The following is a 20,684-nucleotide window of genomic DNA, read 5'->3' as shown; positions in this document are numbered from 1 at the left end:
TAAGTTCATTGAGAAGACAATGACAATGGAACTTTGGGATCATTTGGAGTCTTCAGATTCAATTGCTTCCTCTACACTGAATCTGGGTATGGGACGGAGTCCACAGAAGTTTTGCTGGCTGGAAACTTCTTCCCAAAAATGGACAGCGATCAGATGTTCAGGCCGATTCTTTTATATCGGCAGCCTTTGATGTGATTGACTCAACTTTGTCCCTGGCACAGATGGATAGGATTGTACTTGAGTATTCCAATTTCTCTCCTTCTTGGCGGGTAAGCGGAGGGGGAGAGAAGCTGGGGCACTTCAATTTGGGTGACATATGCTGGAAGTCTCATGCTGACAGTACTGAAGTCTACCTGGAATTTCTAAATATTATAATTTCCTAACTCAAAAAGTGTTGCAGCAGAATACAGGGAAATTCTATATTAGACCCTGTCTAATAAAGAGGAACCGATCACAGAACTAAAAATTAATGGTAACTTGGGTACAAGTGATCATGACTTGACCACGTTTATAATGTGCAAACAGAATAAAGTCCAGACCAGTTATATATACTGGCGCTTTAAAAGGGTCAATTTCATAAAGCTGAAAACAATTATGAGCCAAATCAGCTGTGAGGAAGAATTTAATCAGAAAAAATTGAATAATTGGGAATTGTTTAAGAACATTTACTAGATGCTTCAAAAGCCACAATCCCACATTTCAGGAAAAAGGTCATATTGGTTAAAAAAATGGCCTGGTTTAGGGGGGAGAGTGAAAGCATCTATAAAAATGATTTATATCTATATCTATATATATAACCAATGGAAGAAAGGGGAAATTGAAAGTAATGAACATAAATCAGAAGCCAGGAACTGTAGAAAAGTGATAAGGGAAGCAAAGGGACTCAAGGAAAAATCTATGGCCAACAGAGTTAAGAACAATAAGGAGAAGTTTTTTAAGTATATTAGTAACATAAATAATCTTAACAATGGTATTGGCCCATTACTAGATGGAAATAGTACAACAATAATAATGCAGAAGAGAAAGAAAGAAATATTTCTGTTTTGTAATTGGGGGAAAAACAGAAGTTATGTGATCTGTAGTAATGTAGCAATATCATATGATAACACTTTCTGTTCCACTAGTATCACAGGAGGTTGTTAAACAGCAGCTATTAAAGTTAGCAATTTTTAAATCAGCAGGTCCAGATAACTTGCATCCAAGAGTTTTAAAGAGCTGGCTGAGGAGCTCGTTAGATCAATAATGGTGATTTTCAACAAGTCTTGGAATGCCAGGGAAGTTCCAGAAGACTGGAGGAAAGCTAATGTTGTGCCAATATTCAAAAAGGGTAAACACGTCTATAATTACCGGGTTATTCTATCTGACATCCATCCTGGGCAATATACTGGATGATATGGAACTCTATTAATAAAGAATTAAAGGAGGTTAATATAATTAATGCCAATCAAAATTTTTATGAGATTACAAGTTTGGTTGATAAAAGTAATTGTGTTGGTATAATATAGTTAGACTCCTGTAAGGTATTTGAGTTGGTACTACATGACATTTTGATTAAAAAAACTAGAAAGATATAAAATTAACATGGCACACATTAAATGGATTAAAACTTGGCTAACTGATAGGTTTCTAATGTAATTGTAAATGGAGAATCATCATACAACAAGTGTGTTTTTAGTAATCATGCTCCAATTATATTTATCACAGATACTGGTTGCGCATCATTAAAATCTCCTAGGTGGACTCTGCTACTAAAAGATGCAAAGTTTTGTTCTGCAGTTGATACAGTCATTTCTGAAGTCATACAAGAAAGAAGCTCCCTCAGATACCATCTTCTGGGAAGCTCTGAATGCTACTGTAAGGGATGAATGCAGAAAGTATGCCTCTGAAAGGAGAGAGAAACACTCAAGTTACTAGACTTTCTGGACAAGGAAACAGATGAGTTGCTGAGAAAGTATAAGATTGACCCAAATAATGAAAACCTTCCATGTTCTCTAATCAATGAGAAATATAAATATAATGAATGCTTATCCAGCATTCATTGAATTTTCACTCAACAGGGTCAAATAAAGATATTATGAATAGGGAAATAAAGCAAGTCAACTATTTGCCAGAAGACTTAGATTGGATCTAGCCAACAATATTTCTTCCTTATTACAAGAGGACAGGAATGCCATCTTTGAACCGATAGATATAAATAATCATATTAAGCAATTCTAACAAGCTTTAAATCAGACATCCTCATCAATCCCCTCTTTATTGAATGCAGTTGATATTTTTGGAAAGATCTCTGGTTTTTGCATTAACTGGAATAAATCACAAGCAATGGATCTATCCAAGAGAACAGATCTTTCTCAGTTTCAGCATTTTCCATTTGAAAAATGCAAGGAAATAACTTATTTAGGTGTTAAGATTTATCCTAATCACCCCAAAGTTGTTTCTATAAATATGGCCTATGTATTAAAAGAAATTTCCAAGAATGTAGAGATGTGGTGTCTCCTCCCTCTGTCCTTACTGCAGAGGAATAGAAATAGCCAAAATGAATATCTGCACAAGACAGACTTATATCATTTGCTTATTGCCTTTCAAGGTCTCTCCTTTGCTTGAAAAAATAGGCTTTTCATGCAATTTATATAAAATAACTTTGCTTGCCACTCTCTTAAAAAATCCTAGGCAACTGGATGGATTATCTACCATTCCAAATGCATCCTACTGGAAGGTGGATGCCCTCTAGTAGCTCTGTATACACACTGGCCTGGTTTGAGACTGAAAAAAGCATAGCTATGCCATTTGGTTCCCTTTCTTATTTTATATCCTTAAGAGACTACCCACACACTTAAGGAAAAATCCAATCTTTGCATCTCCATGGAGCCTCCTGCACCATGTTGATTACAGTGTCTCATCTTACTAATTCTCCTCTTGTACCACTATAGAATAGCCCAGGCCTCAGGATCAAAGCCAGCTCTATGCTTAAAACAATTTGAAGAGAAAAAAGATTAACAATAATGAAAGATATAATACAAGACAATAGACTGGCCTTCTTCGATTATATATGCAATATCGGCTACCGCAGTCTCACAGTTCCTTCTTTCAGCAGCTATGCTCAAGGATTCATGCAAGGATGGGGGACAATAGGTCTCTTTCAACTCTCACCTCTAGGAACATGTTAAGAAATTTGGAAACAAAAGCCACTTTGTAGGAATTACTTATAGGTGGCTATTACCTCTCAATCTCAGTCTCGGAGTAAAACAGGGGAAAAAACTTAGCCTTATTGTCACAACAGAAAACTGGGAGGATATCTGGCTTAACATGAAGGATACTTCAAGTTCTTTATACTTGTGATTCTTCTAGACAAGATATTAAACAGGTATTATAGGACTCCAGAATGTTTAAAGCTAGATTGTTGAAGATGCAAACAGCCCCATGCCAACCTTTAACACATCCTCTATACCTGTCAAAAATGCATGTGTTCTTCAACCCCATATTCAGTGCTCTCTCAAATTTTTAAGTGTTGCTATTTTTCATTCTCTAAGCTTGTGTATTGGAGAGGTGCTGGATTGGTATTACCAGTTAACATTAAGAAATGGATTGCAGCAGTGTCCAAAAGAGTTATCTCAGAAAATAGAAATCTGCAATTCCTCCCTCCTACACAGACTGGCTTAGTGAGCTCTTTACTATTGCATTAATGGAAAAAAATGACATGGTCTAATAGCAATACTTGGGGGAAAAAATAAGGCTATCTGGTTACACATCAAACTATTGCATATTTTTGCAGTTTAGGATATATTAGTCCCCAATACTCATAGCTTATGTTTTCACTTATATATCTACTTAGTCATTTTAACATTTGATGCCCTGCATGACCAATATAGGTTATGGGTGTTTGTTATGTGTGTGTGTGGGGGGGGGGGGGTGTGTATGTGTGTGTGGGGGGGTGTTGGTTGTTTGGTTTTGGTTTGTTTTTTTCCCCAGGTTTTACAAATAATGAACACTGAATTTTGTTATTCATACGGTATTTCCATCTTGTGCATATATTTATATCTCTCTTGTTTTGCTGGGCATTTATATTAACAAGCTGTAGTATTATCAGTCCTTATATGATCCTATTTATTTGAAGAATTTGCTATCTCCTTAATCACTTTAAAGACAGTTGAGCTCAGCTGGTGTGCTTTTGTTGCAGTGATTCAATTTGAACATGTGAGTAGAGAGGTTGGAGCTTTGTGTACCCATTAGTAAGACAGAGCCAGAATTTACTGATGTTCAGGACGATTTGTAAAAACTAGTCTGTTCACTCAGGTTTCTGCCTGAAGAGATAGAGGAGTATATTTATTTTTACAGGTGGATATAGAATGTCCATATATCCATTGACCAGGGCCTGATAATTTTTTAAAATAAATATTTTGTATATGCACTTAGAGAAAGATGTGAACATTTAAAAAAAAATACAAAATTCAGTAAGTGGTTAAGATGTAAATTTTATAAAACACTGTGAGTGCCTATGACAGACATGAAAGAACATACATTATGACCCGAAAGAATGAAAGGTGATGACCAAGCTAAAATGAACATTGAAGTACAATCACAAATGTGTGCTGAATGCCTGGTTAGAGAAAAACAGAAACAAATATAAAATTCATTATCCCTATTATCTTGATGCCTGTTTGTTTGTAGCCATAGTTCACCGCACCAGGAGAAACAGAATTCAAACCTACCTTTTTACGTAGCTTTTCTGCAGCATTCAGTTCAGCTTTAATGGTCTTATCAAACTTGTTTAAGAGTTTTGGTTTCTTCTTAGCTAGAAGAGTTTAAAAAAAAACAAAACAAAAACTACTATGACTTTCCCTGAACATTCACAAGTATATGTTTGGACGTTTCCTTTAACCACAGCATGATAAGGTAGTTTCAGAATACACCAGAAAAAAATAGGCAACCATTCATTATGCCTGCAAAAAACTATATTTACATATGAAAGCCAGTATGTATGCACTTAAATTGAATAACGGTTCACTTAAATGGACTTTTGGGAATAAAATTATCCATTTTGAATGTACAAACGTCTTTTCTGACTGGATACAGTCTAAATAATTAGTACAACAAGAAATACAAACTGGAAATAACATACTCTACAAAAACTTAATTTTCCCATACCAAAATTATATTTCACCGGGATTTGAATCCAATCGTGTTTTAAAGATTTCTTGTGATGCAGAATCCATCTCAACCCAGTGAATCACCCTCACTGTTAGAGACTTGCACTGTATTTAGAGTTTGAATTTATCTAGCTTCACCTTCTATCTATGGGATCTTATTATGCATTTGTCTGTTACATTAAAGACTTCTCTACTAGCAGAAATTTTCTCTCAATGATCAAGTTACCTCTTAACCTACTCATTATTAAACTAAATATTCATAAAATGGTCTGAAACAGGCAGTGAACAGTGAGGTGGCAAAGTTTGCAGACAATACAAAATTACTCAAAACAGTTAAGTCCAAAGCTGATTACAAAGAGTTACAAAGTTACAAAATTGGGTGACTGGGAGACAAAATGGCAGATGAAATTCAATGTTGATAAGAGCAAAGTAACACACACTGGAAAAATAATCCCAACTATGCATACAAAACAGATGACATCTAAATTAGCTGTTACCACTTGAGAAAGAGATCTTGGAGTCATCATGGATAGTTCTCTGAAAACATCTTCTCAATGTGCAATGGCAGTCAAAAAAGCTAACTGTGTTAGGAAACCTTAGGAAAGGTATAGATAATTAGAGAGTGGCATGATATGCCCACACCTTTAACATTACATGCTGTTCTGGTTGTCCCATTCAGAAAATGTATATTAGAATTGGAAAAAGTGCAAAGAAGGTTAACAAAATGATTGGGGTATGGAACAGCTTCCATATGAGGAGAAACTAAAGAGACTCCGACTGTTTAGCTTAGAAAAGAGATGATTAAGGGGATATGATAGAGGTCTGTAAAATCATGAATGGTGTTGGGAAAATGAATAGGAATTTTTTTTTAATCCCTTCATATAACACCCAATGAAATTAATAGGCAGCAGGTTTAAAACTCACATACAGAAGTACTTCTTCACACAATACACAGTCAACCTGTGGAACTCATTGTCAAATGATGTTGTGAAGGCCAAAAAGTATAACTGAGTTCAAAAAAGAATTAGATAAGTCCATGGAGGATAGAGCCATCAATGATTATTAGCCATGATGGTCAGGAATGCAACTTCATGTTCTTATGTAATTAAATAAATTGAGTTTCTGTATTCTCTCACAGTTAACATGTTTTCCATCATTTGAACCATTACTGTAGCTCTTTTCTGAACCTTTTGAAATATCCTTTTTGAAGTGTGCACATCAGGACTGGATGTGGTATTTATCCCATTAATGGTCTCACTAATTTTGTATTCAGAGGTAATACTGCCTCCCTGCTCCTAATGATGACCTCTTTATATGGAATAGCATTAGTCCTCTTAATCACAGCATCACACTGTGAGCTCATGTTCAGTTAGTTATCCACCACGACCCTGAATCTTTTCCAGAGTCACAGCTTTCCAGGACAGTCATCTATCTTATTTTCTTTATTCCTAAAAAAATCTTCTATTTGGTTGTATTAAACATGAGCGCGCACACAAAATTACTGATGTGTACAGGATAAAGCAGCAGATAACTGCTTTTCTCCAAGTTTATTATGGATTATGTATAAACAATCTTTGCTCTTACATTTCATTTAACACAAATATCTTCCCTGACACAAAAACCTACTAGTTGTCCATGCTTTTATTTAAATTATAATTATCTGCATGTTTTTTTATTTAAATTAGATTGAATTATTTCTTTGTTTCTCTCGGGACAAAAAGCCATTAATAAAATGAGAGGAAACAGAAATATTACATTTCTGTGTCGGAGTTCAGAACAGCAACAGTCTTTTTGATTAATACTACATGTAAATGGCACGCTGTCGCCATGTCAGAACACCCACTCCTGGCATGGAGTGGCCCTGCTGGCCCCTCAGCCTCTGTTCTCCCTTCTCAGAGGTCCTCAGGAATACTTCTCCAACATTATCTTAGGCTAATAAACACCCACATCACACAGTAATTTATTAAAATGGACACCTCAGATGACAAAATAAAGTTCAATACTATAACTCAAAAGGTTCGGGCTCCACCATCTTTCATGACTCCAGGATCTTTGTTTGTCTCAACTGTCCCTCAGACTGGAGGGCCAGAGTCCCTTACTAGAGTTCAGAAGCTCAAATGAAACAATACAACAAACAATAAAAGAAAAGGAGTACTTGTGGCACCTTAGTGACTAACCAATTTATTTGAGCATAAGCTTTTGTGAGCTACAATTGGTTAGTCTCTAAGGTGCTACAAGTACTCCTTTTCTTTTTGCGAATACAGACTAACACGGCTGTTACTCTGAAACAACAAACAATGTCCATCCACCCAGGGCTTAACAAAACTCTGAAGACACTTCTGGGTCTTTCCCAGCTCTCTGCCCCTTCTATGTGACCACAGGGCACTCCCCTGGGCCTCTCTTTTGTTCCCGAGTCTCCTCCTGCTATGCAGGCCTCCCAGCTTCTGGCCTGTCTCCCTATTCCCAGGCAGCACTTGCAATGAGAGCCCAGAGTCTGCTCTCTCTTGCTCTCTACCAACATCAAATCTATGCTCCAATGACCGTTTTATTATTTATAAAAAGTGGATCAGCTTCAAGAGGACAGATTGAGAAAGATCCACACCAGAATATCCCATAGTCCAGTGGTTAAGGCACTTTCCTGCAAAGTGAGACACCATGTTCCAATCCCTTCTCCACATTAGGCAGAGGGGGAATCTGATCCAAATCCTCCCACATCCCTGGCAAGGTTCCCAATGATGGGGCTAAGGAGGCAGCTGCCTCCTCCCAGCTGTTTTGCTTTCGTCAAAATAACCAAAATCAAAATGAACATTTTCAAGTTGGGTTGAAACAAAACATTCTATTTAGACGTTTCTGAAACATGTTGATATTTTTAGTTCAGTTGTAACCATTTAGTGAACTTAAAACAAATTTGTGAATAGTTTGGGTCGACCAAATCTGCATTTTTTTGGTGAATACGCCATTAACCAAAAATATTTTGTCCACTTCTAGTCCTGACCACTTTTGGTCATTGAAGATTCTTTGGCACTTTTGGTATAACACTCTTGTGTCTTGGCCAAATTTTAATTCTAGTAATTACAGTTTCCAGATCTCAGTTCCTCCTGAAGTTTCAAATGGAGAGAGTATTCTTTTATAGTTTCTTTATAAACTGTTGTGTAGCATTGCTGTGAACGTTAAACAAATGCCAAATTTCATTTCAGAGATGGTGATATTTAAACGTTGTGTAAAGTATCCCTTACCCTTCTTACAGGGCTGCTGTGAAACTTTCAGTATAGGAAGCGCTTTGGGATGCTTAGATGAAAAATACTATAGAAGCACAAATTTATCATCATCATTATTTTAGCCCTATTGATCCCTGATACAACACAGTGACTAACTGGATTTCAAAAACTGCTTTGTAAGATGGGGAAAAGCTATACAAAATCTAAAAAGATTTTGCTCCTACTTAGTATTTACTAACAAATAGGATGGAGAATAAAATTCAAAAGAATCTCACCTCATTAACAGATTGTTTTTGCTTTCCTAACCATTTTATTGTCTCTTTGTATCCCATCCTTTGAAAGTCAGCATTTGTAGATGAGTACAGAAGAAAGTACTTCAAGAAGGCAATGATGATCAAATTGATCCTATGAGTGTTTTACATAATATGGAAACAGACACTCTCAAATTGCACTATCCAAATGCACAGTGCAATATGAACTATGCTAGTGAATAGGGGGATATTTTGAGTGAAAAATGCAATGCTTTTTAACACAGATAACACAGTATGAATTACATTTCATTTCCCCATGGAAGATTTAATAGATCTTCATTTTACTTTGTGGCCTAAGCTGATATTCTGTTTTGCTATGTCTCTCTTTTGTATTGATCTATGACAGGAGAGGAACAGGTTTGGTGTATTTTCATATGTAAAGTAAAGTAGTGTTTTAGCTATGATAAAGTCTTGATTGAAACATTCATGTATTTTGAACCCAACAGAACCAGTACAATTGTTATTCCCTATCAGATTGGTCGACCATCCAGTCCAGTATCCTGCCTCCAGCAGTGAGCAGCACCATATGCTATAGAGATGGTGGCAGAAACCTAGTAAAGAACAATTATGAAAAACAGGGCCATAAGACATCTGCCCATCAGCTAGTGATTAATAGAGGCCCTGAAGCAAGAAAGTTTATATCCTTTTCCTCCTTCCTACCCATCTAATGTATCTTTGGATTATCTCATGAGCCATATAGTCATGATTGCTCCCAAAACAGTTGGGAATGCTTGAATGCACAGAATTAGTGTGTGTTTTACAGGACAGAATTTTCAAAGGCTTTCTCCACTTCTAGCCTTATGGTAGCATCTCAAGACCCCAACTGAGATTAAAACCATGGTGTTAAATACTGTAATACACCTGGAAAGAGACATCCCCTGCCACAAAGAACTTACAATCTAAACTCTCAAAGGATTGTAAAGGAAGAAGAGCCACAAAGATCAAGTGAATTGCCCAATTCAGCAAGCCAGTGGGTGAACCACCAACAGAAATCAGGTCTCCTGATTCCAAATGGATCATGCTGCCTCTCTTTATCTTCAGGATTAAACCTGCTAATCAGAAAGGTTTATGGCAAATGAACAACCAAAAGATATGCCTTGAGCTCAGTACTTTCATGACAGAGTTCTTTTGGCGAGAAAACCCGTTAGACTTTATTATTAATTATTATTATTATTGATTCCAAATATATGACTTGATTTTAAATACTACTGTACTTTTTTATGGAGTTATTTTTGGTATTCAGCCAAATTTAACAAAGTTCTTCACACTGGAACTCTGTATATAGAAAAACTTTACACATTTGTGACTTCTCAGAATTTAATTCTCAGTTCTTAACGCATGAATCAGGATCTAAGTGAAAGACTAGCTAACTGCAGAGAAGCTGACTACCATAAGATACGAAGGAAAGTTACATGGTCTCGTGGCTAGGGTATCTGTTACCATATACAGGAGCTATTTTGTATTTTGGGTCTCGTCCTTCTCACTTCTGTTGAGGATGGGAATGGTTAGTTTCCTTGGGGGAAAAGGGCAGACTGCCCCACACAGGGAATATGTCCCATTGAGTTGAGGACAGTGATGTTCACATAGATATGAGAAGGGAGGGAGATATCAGGCATATAGCAAACAACGGCACAGAAGTGATAGTGAGAAAAAAAACCAGCACTGTAAATTGGATAGATATGATATACTGAGTCTCTTTCTCAGTTTTTTTTTCCACTGCATGCATCCAATGAAGTGAGCTGTAGCTCACGAAAGCTTATGCCCAAATAAATTTGTTAGTCTCTAAGGCACCACAAGTACTCCTGTTCTTTTCTCAGGTTGGAAGAACCTTTCCTCTGTTTCAATCAAAATAATATCATTTTGATCCCCCTTAAAATTACACATCAACTCTATACCAGCAGGAGGCCAATATGCAAAGCTGAAAATGAACTGTTAACATAAATATTATTCAGCTGTGAGGCACTAACTAATACGACACAGTAAACATTACATAAAGGGCAATCATTTTCATCTGCCCGTTTTACTGAGATGCTGTAGGGTTCATCTGGGAGCTTTCAATGCAACCATCAAGTATTCCAGTATATCAAATGTAGCCTGTAGTCTTCCTGCAGGGGTATTTTAATAAATTATACATAACTTCCTTCTAGTGTTATAATCCTTTAACAGTTGAGGTCACATCTGTTAAATTAGACATTACAGAGAAGCTAACAAATCTGGTTTCGGGGTGGGGAGGCGGGAGAATGTCCCTAAATAAATGCAGAGTGATATGACCACTTAGGAGATTTACATTTCATCTCTGCTCAGATACTAAAATAATAATTATGTATTTATATATCACGCTTTAGTCTTGCAAGAATGGTATGAGGTGTGTTTAATTACAATCCTGGATATAGGAACAGGTTTGTTACTCAATGGCACAGAACTACTAAGATTTGGTGACATAAAACAATCTCCATTGTCTCTCACAATTCCATTTCCATTGTTAAACAATGGGTAGGGCCCTACCAATTTCATGGTCAGAAGATTTTAAAAATAGTCAATTTTATGGTTTCAGATGTTTACATTTGAAATTTCACAGTGTTGTAACAGTGGGGGTCACAACCCAAAAGGAAGTCGTGGGTAGAGGCTGCAAGGTTATTGTAGGGAGGGTTGTGTTACTCCTACCTTTTTATGTGAAGAAACATTGTATCGTTTGGGTTTTAACAGATTGCAAGTTACTTTTAATGGGCCTTTTATGCACAAGATTCATCAACTATTTATAATATAGGCACTTTTTACTGATCACATCTATTGGAAAGTTAAATTAAAGGGCAAGATACTAGTATCACAATAAAGCAGGATCAGGAGAAGTATGTTTTGTCCTTATGGGACACATTATTTTATCCCTTGACTTAAAAGTTCCTGTATAAACTTTTGCTCCCAAGAGAGGACATCAGAAGAACATCATCATCAACAATCCTAGAATAGTTACAGTTAATTTTAACTGATTTTAAAGTATTTTATTTTGCATACATTCATATTTTCCCACTCTTGTACTCTTTAAATTTTGGGAACAGAAATTTTGCAATACTGTAGTTTTACTCTGACACAGATGTGCACAAATGCTCACTTGGCTGGCTAGGGTGTGGCTTTGATGGACAAGGAGTAGTGCATATACCTTTTAGGGCCATAAGGAAGAGATCTCAATTGGGAGCATGTGCTCCCTCTCCCTTCTCCTACCTCTACCCCCTACCCTTTTGCATACAATGTAGGGGGGATGTTTCTTCCACCTTCCTTCCTTCTGTTCATAGTGTGGTGATTGGAAGGGGAGGGGCAGGGGGTGTCACATGCTGCATCTAGAGCCTTGAATCTGGAGCCTGTCCTGCCTACTGCTGCTGCCATTAGGTGGTTGGGGTGGTGTTGGGGGCTCATTTGCTAGTGGTAGAGTGTTAGGAAGTTTGGTAGAGTTTGTGAACTCCTTGTTTCTGCCCCACCCTTAAACTAGTTGCTGGATCCCTGGTGAAGCTGGGGAGTAGGCGGAGCTCCAGGTTTGGGGTCTGGAAAGGATTTTTTCCCATATTGGAAATTGGAAAACAACTGTGTGGGTTTTTTCACCTTCCATCTGGCATTCTGGAAGTCTGGTTTTGGGGGGTGGGGGGGAGGGTGTTAAATTTCCATTGTCACAACTTTGGCAGGTTGCCAAAGTAGTTGGTGGATTAGAAATGGTCTAATGAGTTCTCTGTAATGGTCTAAGGAGTTCTCTGTTTGGACATTGGTCCTGAGCACAACAAGGCATGGTGAAGGGCTATACCTCTATATCTCAAAGCTTTTAGGTCCCCTCCCCTCATCTCCCCTATACCTGGTGTGGCGGAGAGGAGCTGGTTGGGGGTCTGACTTCCAGTCAGGATATGTTGGCAGACCTCAGGGTAGAGAGGGGGCATGGCCTTCAGACCCACCCTCTGGTTTATAATCCACTCAGGCCATTTGTGTCCATTGAGAACCACACTGCAAGAAGGCTACTGGACAGTCTGGGATAGTTATCCCAGTTAGGGAACAGTTTTGGATAACGTTGTGGCCTCTTTATTTGCCATATTATGGTGTCTGTGTCTCATTGCTTCCACATCCACAGCAACACACATGGATAGAAGTGGAGGCTGTGGCTTTGTAAACCAAATCCAAAATAAAAGAACTAGCCTCAAATTAGCACTAGCAGTCAAGTGCAGGTTCCAGATCTGTCCAGCCAGGGCAACCCCCAACAACAGCTACCCTGAGGCCTCCCCTTCCCTACTCCATTAACTCCCCCTCATCTCTGTCCCGCATGGCATGAACTGACCCCACTAGCCATGGGAAAAAAAACAGGTACAGCCAAAGTTGTGAGTAACATGAAAACAATAAGACCTAACTCCCACATCAGGCCTCCCAACTGCTGTGAGGAAGGCAAACAAAATCCACACTGCACTTCGCCGGTTCTCCAGTGAGGGGGAGAAAACCATTCCTTGAGCCAAGAGATGACTGGCTCTGCTCACATCATAACTGGAAACCCAGTGATAACATGCATCACATAAACCAGATAAAGGAGGAAGCGGGAGCTTCTGGACACCAAGTAAACATTGAGCCCAGGAGGAGCTCTGAAAGACAGGGAGAGCTCATCAGTTTATACCACACACTTCAGATCTCCCAATGGGCCACCAAGGCAAGGAGGGATCTATCCACCCTGATAGCCTCACTGCACCAGTGAGGGCGGGGCCTGTGCTCACACACCCAGCCAAGAGCCAAGGACTGTTTATCTGGTCCAGTCTACCTTCCCATCTCTTGTGCCCAAAATGGAGGAGACCTTTAGCGTCCTTTCAAGAGGCTTTTACTGCCCTATTATGTGGTTTTGTACAGAGAATCACTATTTTACTTGTAAAAATTTATAGTTGTTGTTTCTGATTTGCTTGGGTGTATTCACAGAAGAAAAGGGGGGGGGGACAAAACAAAAACAGCAAACTCAAAAATGAATGGTTGTACAGAACACAGAAAACAACCACAATTATCATTCCTGGTAGCTGGTTTAATTAATGTTTTCAAGCTAAATTGAAATCGTTAACTACCTACACAATGAGATCAACTTGGAAGATGCAGCTCACAACACTGTGCTTTATTATTATTATTATAAATCTGAACATTTTGACAGACTAATGTAAGTTAGTAGCGGGGAGATTTCTGATGAATGGCCTGTGAAATTATATCATAAGTCTAGCAAGGATACAGAGTAGATAATCATTTTAAATGTTTTATTTTCCCTAATAGCTCAGTCTCATTTTATAATCACAATTAGGCACTGTGAGGTAAACATTGCTGTGCTGTTGTCAGATTTCTCAGGGGTAAAAGACAATCTGCCTTTGGCTTCACTCCTCAGACCTGTGGAATGCAATTAATAGCAAACAAAGCATATCCTGCCATACCTTATTCCTTAGATCATTCCAATGACTGCCTGAAAATACCATGATAAAAATATTACAGTCAAATATAAACAAAGTTCATGATCAAATGAATAAGTTTTATAAGAACAGGTCAGTGATCCTTGCTAGCTTTCAAGTCAAATTTCAGAGAAGCACAGAAATCAAAGATAGTACCTGACCATCATATTTACAAACCTCAACCTCTTAAGTAATGATCATCAGCTAAAGGCACCATAGCATACTAACCTACCCAAGCCAATACCATACCTCTAAAATAGGGGAGGGAAAAAAGGAAAGGAAGAAGCAAGAGGAAGAGAAAGATGATGGCAAATCAAATTACTGGTCTTTCCTCTTCCTCATTCTTGAATAAAAACATTATTCCATTATGAACAAATGGCAACCATGCATCTAAACAGAATACTGAAGCACAGTTCTACTGAAAGATACCTCACCAGTTCCAAACAAGTTAAGCTTTCATCGATTCACATATCTGAAGGACTGAATAGGGCATTATGATTATCTAGTCTGATCTGCATAACACAGGTCAAAGGTTTTCAATCACTAATTTCTACATCAGGCCCATAACTTCTGATTACCCAGGAAGAATCCACCACATCCCTAGGCAAGTTGTTCTAATGGTTTTTTACCCTCACTGTTAAAAATGTGCACCTTATTTTTAATCTGAATTTATTTAGCTTCAGCTTCCAGCCATTGGACCTCATTACACCTTTTTTTTGCTAGACTGAAGAGACATCGGTAAGTTCTTCCTTTGTAATTACCTGTCACATGTGACCAAGCCACCTCTTAGCTTTCTCTTGGATAAACTAACCAAGCTGAACTTCTTTCGTCTCCCACTGAATGCCAAGTTTTCCAGACATTGAGTCATTACTGAAGCTCTTTTCTGAACCCTGTTCAATTTGTCCACATCCTTTTTGAAGAGTGGATACTAAAACTGGACACAATAATAGTCTGACTAATGCTGTAATGATATAATATTCCCTACTCCTAGGTATGTCTAGATAAATAGTTAGTGCACAGCAAGCTGGAATGTAAATCTCCACTGATTTACAGCATGCCATGCACTAATCGTCCACTTGGACCCTGCTACGGTGCTTTGACTTACGGCTGTTTAAACATGTATTCAGACCACTCCACCCAAGTTGTTGATATTGCTCAAGCGAAATATTCTCAGATCCTACATGGGGACAGGTGTATCTGTCTGTTGAACAGAAACTCCACCACAAGTAACCTAGTGATCTTCTTGATCTTTTAAGATCACTGAGTAACAAACAAAACTTTTAGTCTGTGTGTCTTGAAGGACTTTTAGTGGAATGCGTGAAAGGTGCTTTTCCTGCACTAAATGAGAAACAAGAATGAGGATACCAGATGAGTGCAATAAATTAAACACACAGGAGAGAGGAGGGCAATAAGTTGGAGGGACCTTCATGGCACATGAAGAGAGGCACAAGAAACATTTGGTATGACTATCCCATTCTGAGAAAGTGGAAGTTGTGTTGTTACAGCTGGCAGAGCCAGAGAATAAGAGAGAAAGCAGCCCTCCCGTGTACAAAAGCATTCTCCATGAGGGACTCTTGCCTTTGCGGTGTTTCAACTGATCTAGCCCTGATCTATTTACCTTCAGGGTGCACTGAATGACTTATTATTTTAATAGAGTCATTGAGGAGGAAAATGCTGATGGAATGGTATTGTATAGGAAGGGTGTTCACATGACACTGAATTTATTTACTTTGGACAGTTCCTTTAGTTATTTGTTAGATTTTGTGGGGCTGCTAGTGCTGGATTTTCCATTGTTGTTTGAAAGTATTCATTGTGTTTTTAATCAATTGTCAGGTCTACCTACAATGAGATATAGGCTGCTTCTTGTGGTTTTATAAGTCTCTTCCTGTGATACACCGCCACAGTTGTGATCAGTGGAAGCAGTGATGCTAGATCCAGCTTGTGGCTGGCAGGACATTTTCTGTAAGGATCTGGGTCTCTGGAATGACCTCCTACCATTGATCTGTGGATGGGCACTTTTTACTTTCTCGAGAGAGAAATAAATGATAAAGAGATATTTACAGCAATCATCCTTAAAAGCTTCCCATTTGGTTTTGTAACTGAATATTGTACTAAGCCTAATTTTACTATTGTTCTAATACTGTGAACACTACAGTCCTATTTTCAAAGATACAAAGGCTAAACTGAAAGAATAGCAAGAGTAACCACGGTGTATTGTATATAAGCTGGATAACTACTCTCTACTTGAAATTCAAAACTTGCTCAGGAAATATTGTTTTTCTTCTTCTTCAACCTATGTGCGCATCATTATACAAATTAGCTGTTGAAATTGCTCTGTCTCCCAAAGGGCAGCAGAAGAATGGGTATTTGATGATGATGGAAAACTCCTGTCATAGCCCTGTGGTTTGGTGGGCTAAATATTCACTTGGTGAGTTACAGGTGGCCTAAATGATCAGCTAATTCTATAGGTTTCTATAAAGGAAAAATTAGAAGATAGCAAAACAAATGTGCATTTGACAGCAACTATGGTAGGACTATTTAAAAGCACTTGAACTGCAATAATTAAAGATGTTTCTAAATTATCCTAATGTAACAGTCAGAAATGTCCTATAATTAACTTATCTAGAGATATAATCAGACAATAAATGCTTAGGTATTTTAGAAACTAATAAAACTGTTGAATTTAATGACTATAATAAATCTTTAGCAGTGGTGATTCCTGTGTGATTTTCTCTGCAGCATAAAGTGTTCTTCAGGGTTTCTGCTGAAACTGGTTATTGTACATTTATATGCCAACGCTCATCATAGGGAACAATTACTGACCAATAATGATATTTTTCAGTATATCCCCTCTTTGCTCATCATCACAGGCCTCTTAATGAGTTTTGACTTCACTCACAGGAAATTATACATCCCTCGTTAAGTCCAGAAATAGATTTCCATATTGACTTCCATAATAATACACTCTAGTATTCTAGTAATGGTCATACACACAAAGGCTTAGCATAGTGTTACTGCAGTGTTGGGTGCCTTGAAGGAAGATACTGGAGTATTTTTACAAGGGGCAATATATTAATATGTTCATTATTTGTAACTGATAGAATAAAAATAATGTTAAAATCAAATTAGAATTATATGGACTTTGCATCTTTAAAAATAAACTAAGCTGGATTTAGAATGACACCTGAAGTGAAGCCAAAACATCCCAGAGCATGGTCACTAAGACCAGTGCAAGAGGGAGGGAGATGCTTTAAATGCTGATAAAATACAAAGGTGAAGGACAAAAATTAGAACCATTAAACCATGTCACAGGGTTGCTGGCCCCTTTAAGAGGACTATGAGCCCAGGCTACTAATGATAAGCTAATTAATGGTTAATTGAATAAGGAGCACCTGAGCCTTATAAAAGGCCATCAGGGCTCAGTTACAGGGAGGTGCTCAGAAAGAGATGCTCTTTTAAGGGAAAGGCACTCCCAGAGAAAAACAGGCCCTAGGGAGTAGAGTTGTACATACCCTGAGCCAAACGGTGGAGATTGCAGGCCAGAGAGGCCAGGACTGAGAATCACAGGCCCAAAAGAGGAGGGCTGAGCAACCCTTGAGCCCCAGGGGAAAGACTTTATTTCAAGCTTATTTGGATTTAATGAAGTAGAACCTCAGTAGGGAAATTTTGTCTTCCATCCTTTTGGGGCATGGAGTTGTTAAGAAGCCCTGAAAGAAGGGAAACTTAGGCAGAGAGTGCCTGCAATGCCACACTAGGCCAGGATGCGGCGTTACAGGGCAGGCACATGCTGAGACAACTGGCACGAGAAGGGGGATTTTGAGACACCCTCCCATTAAGAAGGGATGACCAAGCAATGCAGTGCAGAGACCTTTCTCAGCTGGAAGATGTTAACCCTCAGAACATAAGAATGGCCATACTAAGTCAGACTAATGGCCCAGCTAGCCCAGTACCCTCTCTGATAGTGGCTGGTGTCAGATATTTCAGAGGGAATGAACAGAACAAGGCAATTTCAAGTGATCCATCTCCTGTTCACTCCCAGGTTCTGGCAGCTGGAGTTTAAGGACACCCGGAGCACGGGGCTACATCCCTAACCATCTAGGCTATCAGCCATCGATGGAGTTATCCTCCATGAATTTATCTAATTCTTTTTTAAACCCAGTTGTACTTTTGGCCTTCACAACATCTCCCAGCAATGAGTTTCACACATTGACTGTGTGTTTTATGAAGAAATACTTCCTTTTGTTTGGTTTAAATCTGCTGCCTATTAATTTTATTGGTGACCTCTGATTCTTGTGTTATGTGAAGGGGTAAATACACTTCGCTATTCACTTTTGCCACACCAGTCATGATTTTATAGACCTCTATCACATCCCCCCTTAGTCTCCTATTTTCTAAGCTGAACAGTCCCTGTGTTTTTAGTCTCTCCTCATATGGAGGCTCTTCCATAACCTAATCATTTGTTTCAGAGTAACAGCCGTGTTAGTCTGTATTCGCAAAAAGAAAAGGAGTACTTGTGGCACCTTAGAGACTAACCAATTTATTTGAGCATAAGCTTTCGTGAGCGATGAAGTGAGCTGTAGCTCACGAAAGCTTATGCTCAAGTAAATTGGTTAGTCTCTAAGGTGCCACAAGTACTCCTTTTCTTTTTGCTAATCATTTGTGTTGCCCTTCTCTGCACTTTTTCCAATTCTAATGTATCTTTTTTGAGATGAGGCAACCAGAACTGTATGCAGTATTCAAGTTGTAGATGTACAGTGGATTGAAAGTGGCCTTGTGATATTTTTCTATCTATCCCTTTCCTAATGGCTTCTCACATTCTCCTAGCTTTTTTGACTGCTGCTGCACACTGAAGATGTTTTCAGGGAAATATCCACAATGACTCAGATATGCCTTTCTTGAGTGGTAACAGCTAATTTAAACCCCATCATTTAGTCTGGATAGTTGAGATTATGTTTTCCTGTGTGCATTACTTTGCACTGATTAACACTGATTGTCACCTGCCATTTTGTCTCCCAGTCACACAGTTTTGTGAGATCTTTTTGTAACTTTGCGGCCAAGCTTTGTACTTAACTGTCTAGAGTAATCTCATATGGTCTGCAAATTTTGCCACTTCACTGTTCACCCCATTTTCCAGATCATTTATGAATATGCTGAAGAGCATATGGAGGGGCAGCCAGAGCTTTGGGAATGCCAGCTCCAATTTTTGGGAATATCCAATATGCAGGAGAGGCCTGCTGAGGAGGCATCATGATGCAGAAAAGAGTCAGTTATTGTTGACACTGAAAGAGAAGGCACCACAGGGCTCAACCAATGGTACGTTTTGACTGAAGAAGTGGGGGCACGCAGGATGGCTTTGCCCCTATATGAACCAAGATTGCACTGAGCACCAGAAGAACCAGGGAGAGAGGGGCTGTTAAAGACACTATGCCACAAACTACTGGGGCCTGGGTTATTGTGAAGTCTGAATGAAGGACTGTGGAGACAGAAAGAGCAATATCCCAGGGACAGGCTGTTTTGGGGAGAATGGGCCCTGCTAAAAGTTTTAGCTTTGGGTGGATGGATCCTAATTATGAAGAAGTTAGAGCCTACAAGAATAGGCAAATATGGAGTAGTCCAGGATTTTAAGAATTTTAATTAAATACAGGTTTAATGGCCATTTTCTCTCTCACCGCCTTCTTCTGAACCAACACAGCTGAAACCAAGGGTTTAACCTTAAGATTCTTTGCCACCAACTGAACTGACAGTGCCTTCGGACACCTCACCAACCTTAATAGGAGGATCTGACGAAACAGAAACAAGAGCCCAACACATCCCCAGGATCCTTTAAGCACCTTAGCCTTACCAGACAAAGCAGTTGGAACCAAAACAAGCCTCTTAGTCTTCAGAACTGACACTCTCATAGAACCCAACAGCTTAGCAACACGAACTTTCTTAAGCAGGAGCACCTGAAGTCTATTCTGCCTCTCCTTACATGCTCTGGGTGTGAAAGTCTGACAGAGTGACAGTGACCTTCTTTGAGGCAATTAAAACACCTAAAATGTTCGAGCAATGCCAAGAATGTGTTGAAGTGCTTCTCTTAAAACTGGGCTTTTTTCTTTAGGTCCACCATCACACGGAACTGAACCTGAAACCAAACTCAGCTAACTACAAACTCTGTAACTAAACTAACACTAAAAACTAACAACTACAACTCTATAAAGTTGCTAATTTAAGAGAAAACCCGCTGATCTGATGGACCAGAACAGTTCACTTTCATCTGGCACAATTATTTGGAAGGAACTGAAAAAGTAGAGGGTGCAGCATCCCCTTATACAGATAGCCTCACCCTCAGATCATTTGGAGATCCTTAGGGGAGAGGAAGAGGGTGCTCATGTGCATTCTAGCATGCACTGCCTGGAGAAGGTTCTACCATTACGCTGCACCAATCAATGCATTACCCTGGGAATATTTAAAGTAATCTTGAAGAAGTTATAATTTTATATATACTTCCATTTTTGAATGAGGATGGTGGTGAGTTTTTCTTTACCCTTGCTTTTGTCCTGATTGAAATGTGATCTCTATATAAGT

General features: G+C 38.7%; 1 protein-coding gene across 7 annotated transcripts in view; it reads right to left on the bottom strand.

Moving 5' to 3' along the window:
- The window catches only part of ASPH (aspartate beta-hydroxylase), a 203,569-nt gene that overhangs the window by 59,246 nt on the left and 123,639 nt on the right, over positions 1-20,684 (bottom strand). For all 7 annotated transcript variants that reach the window (XR_013345144.1, XM_077810220.1, XM_077810221.1 and 4 more), the window contains one exon: positions 4,710-4,792. Coding sequence is in view for 6 of the 7 variants with exons in the window: in XM_077810220.1 (XP_077666346.1) it covers positions 4,710-4,792 (83 nt within the window). In the remaining variant the exon portion in view is untranslated. The remainder of the gene's footprint in view (positions 1-4,709; positions 4,793-20,684) is intronic.

This window comes from Eretmochelys imbricata, chromosome 2, assembly GCF_965152235.1.
Source record: "Eretmochelys imbricata isolate rEreImb1 chromosome 2, rEreImb1.hap1, whole genome shotgun sequence".
Lineage (NCBI taxonomy): Eukaryota > Metazoa > Chordata > Testudines > Cheloniidae > Eretmochelys > Eretmochelys imbricata.
The sequence above is the reverse complement of the archived record's forward strand: the minus strand, read 5'-3'. Positions and strand labels throughout refer to the sequence as shown.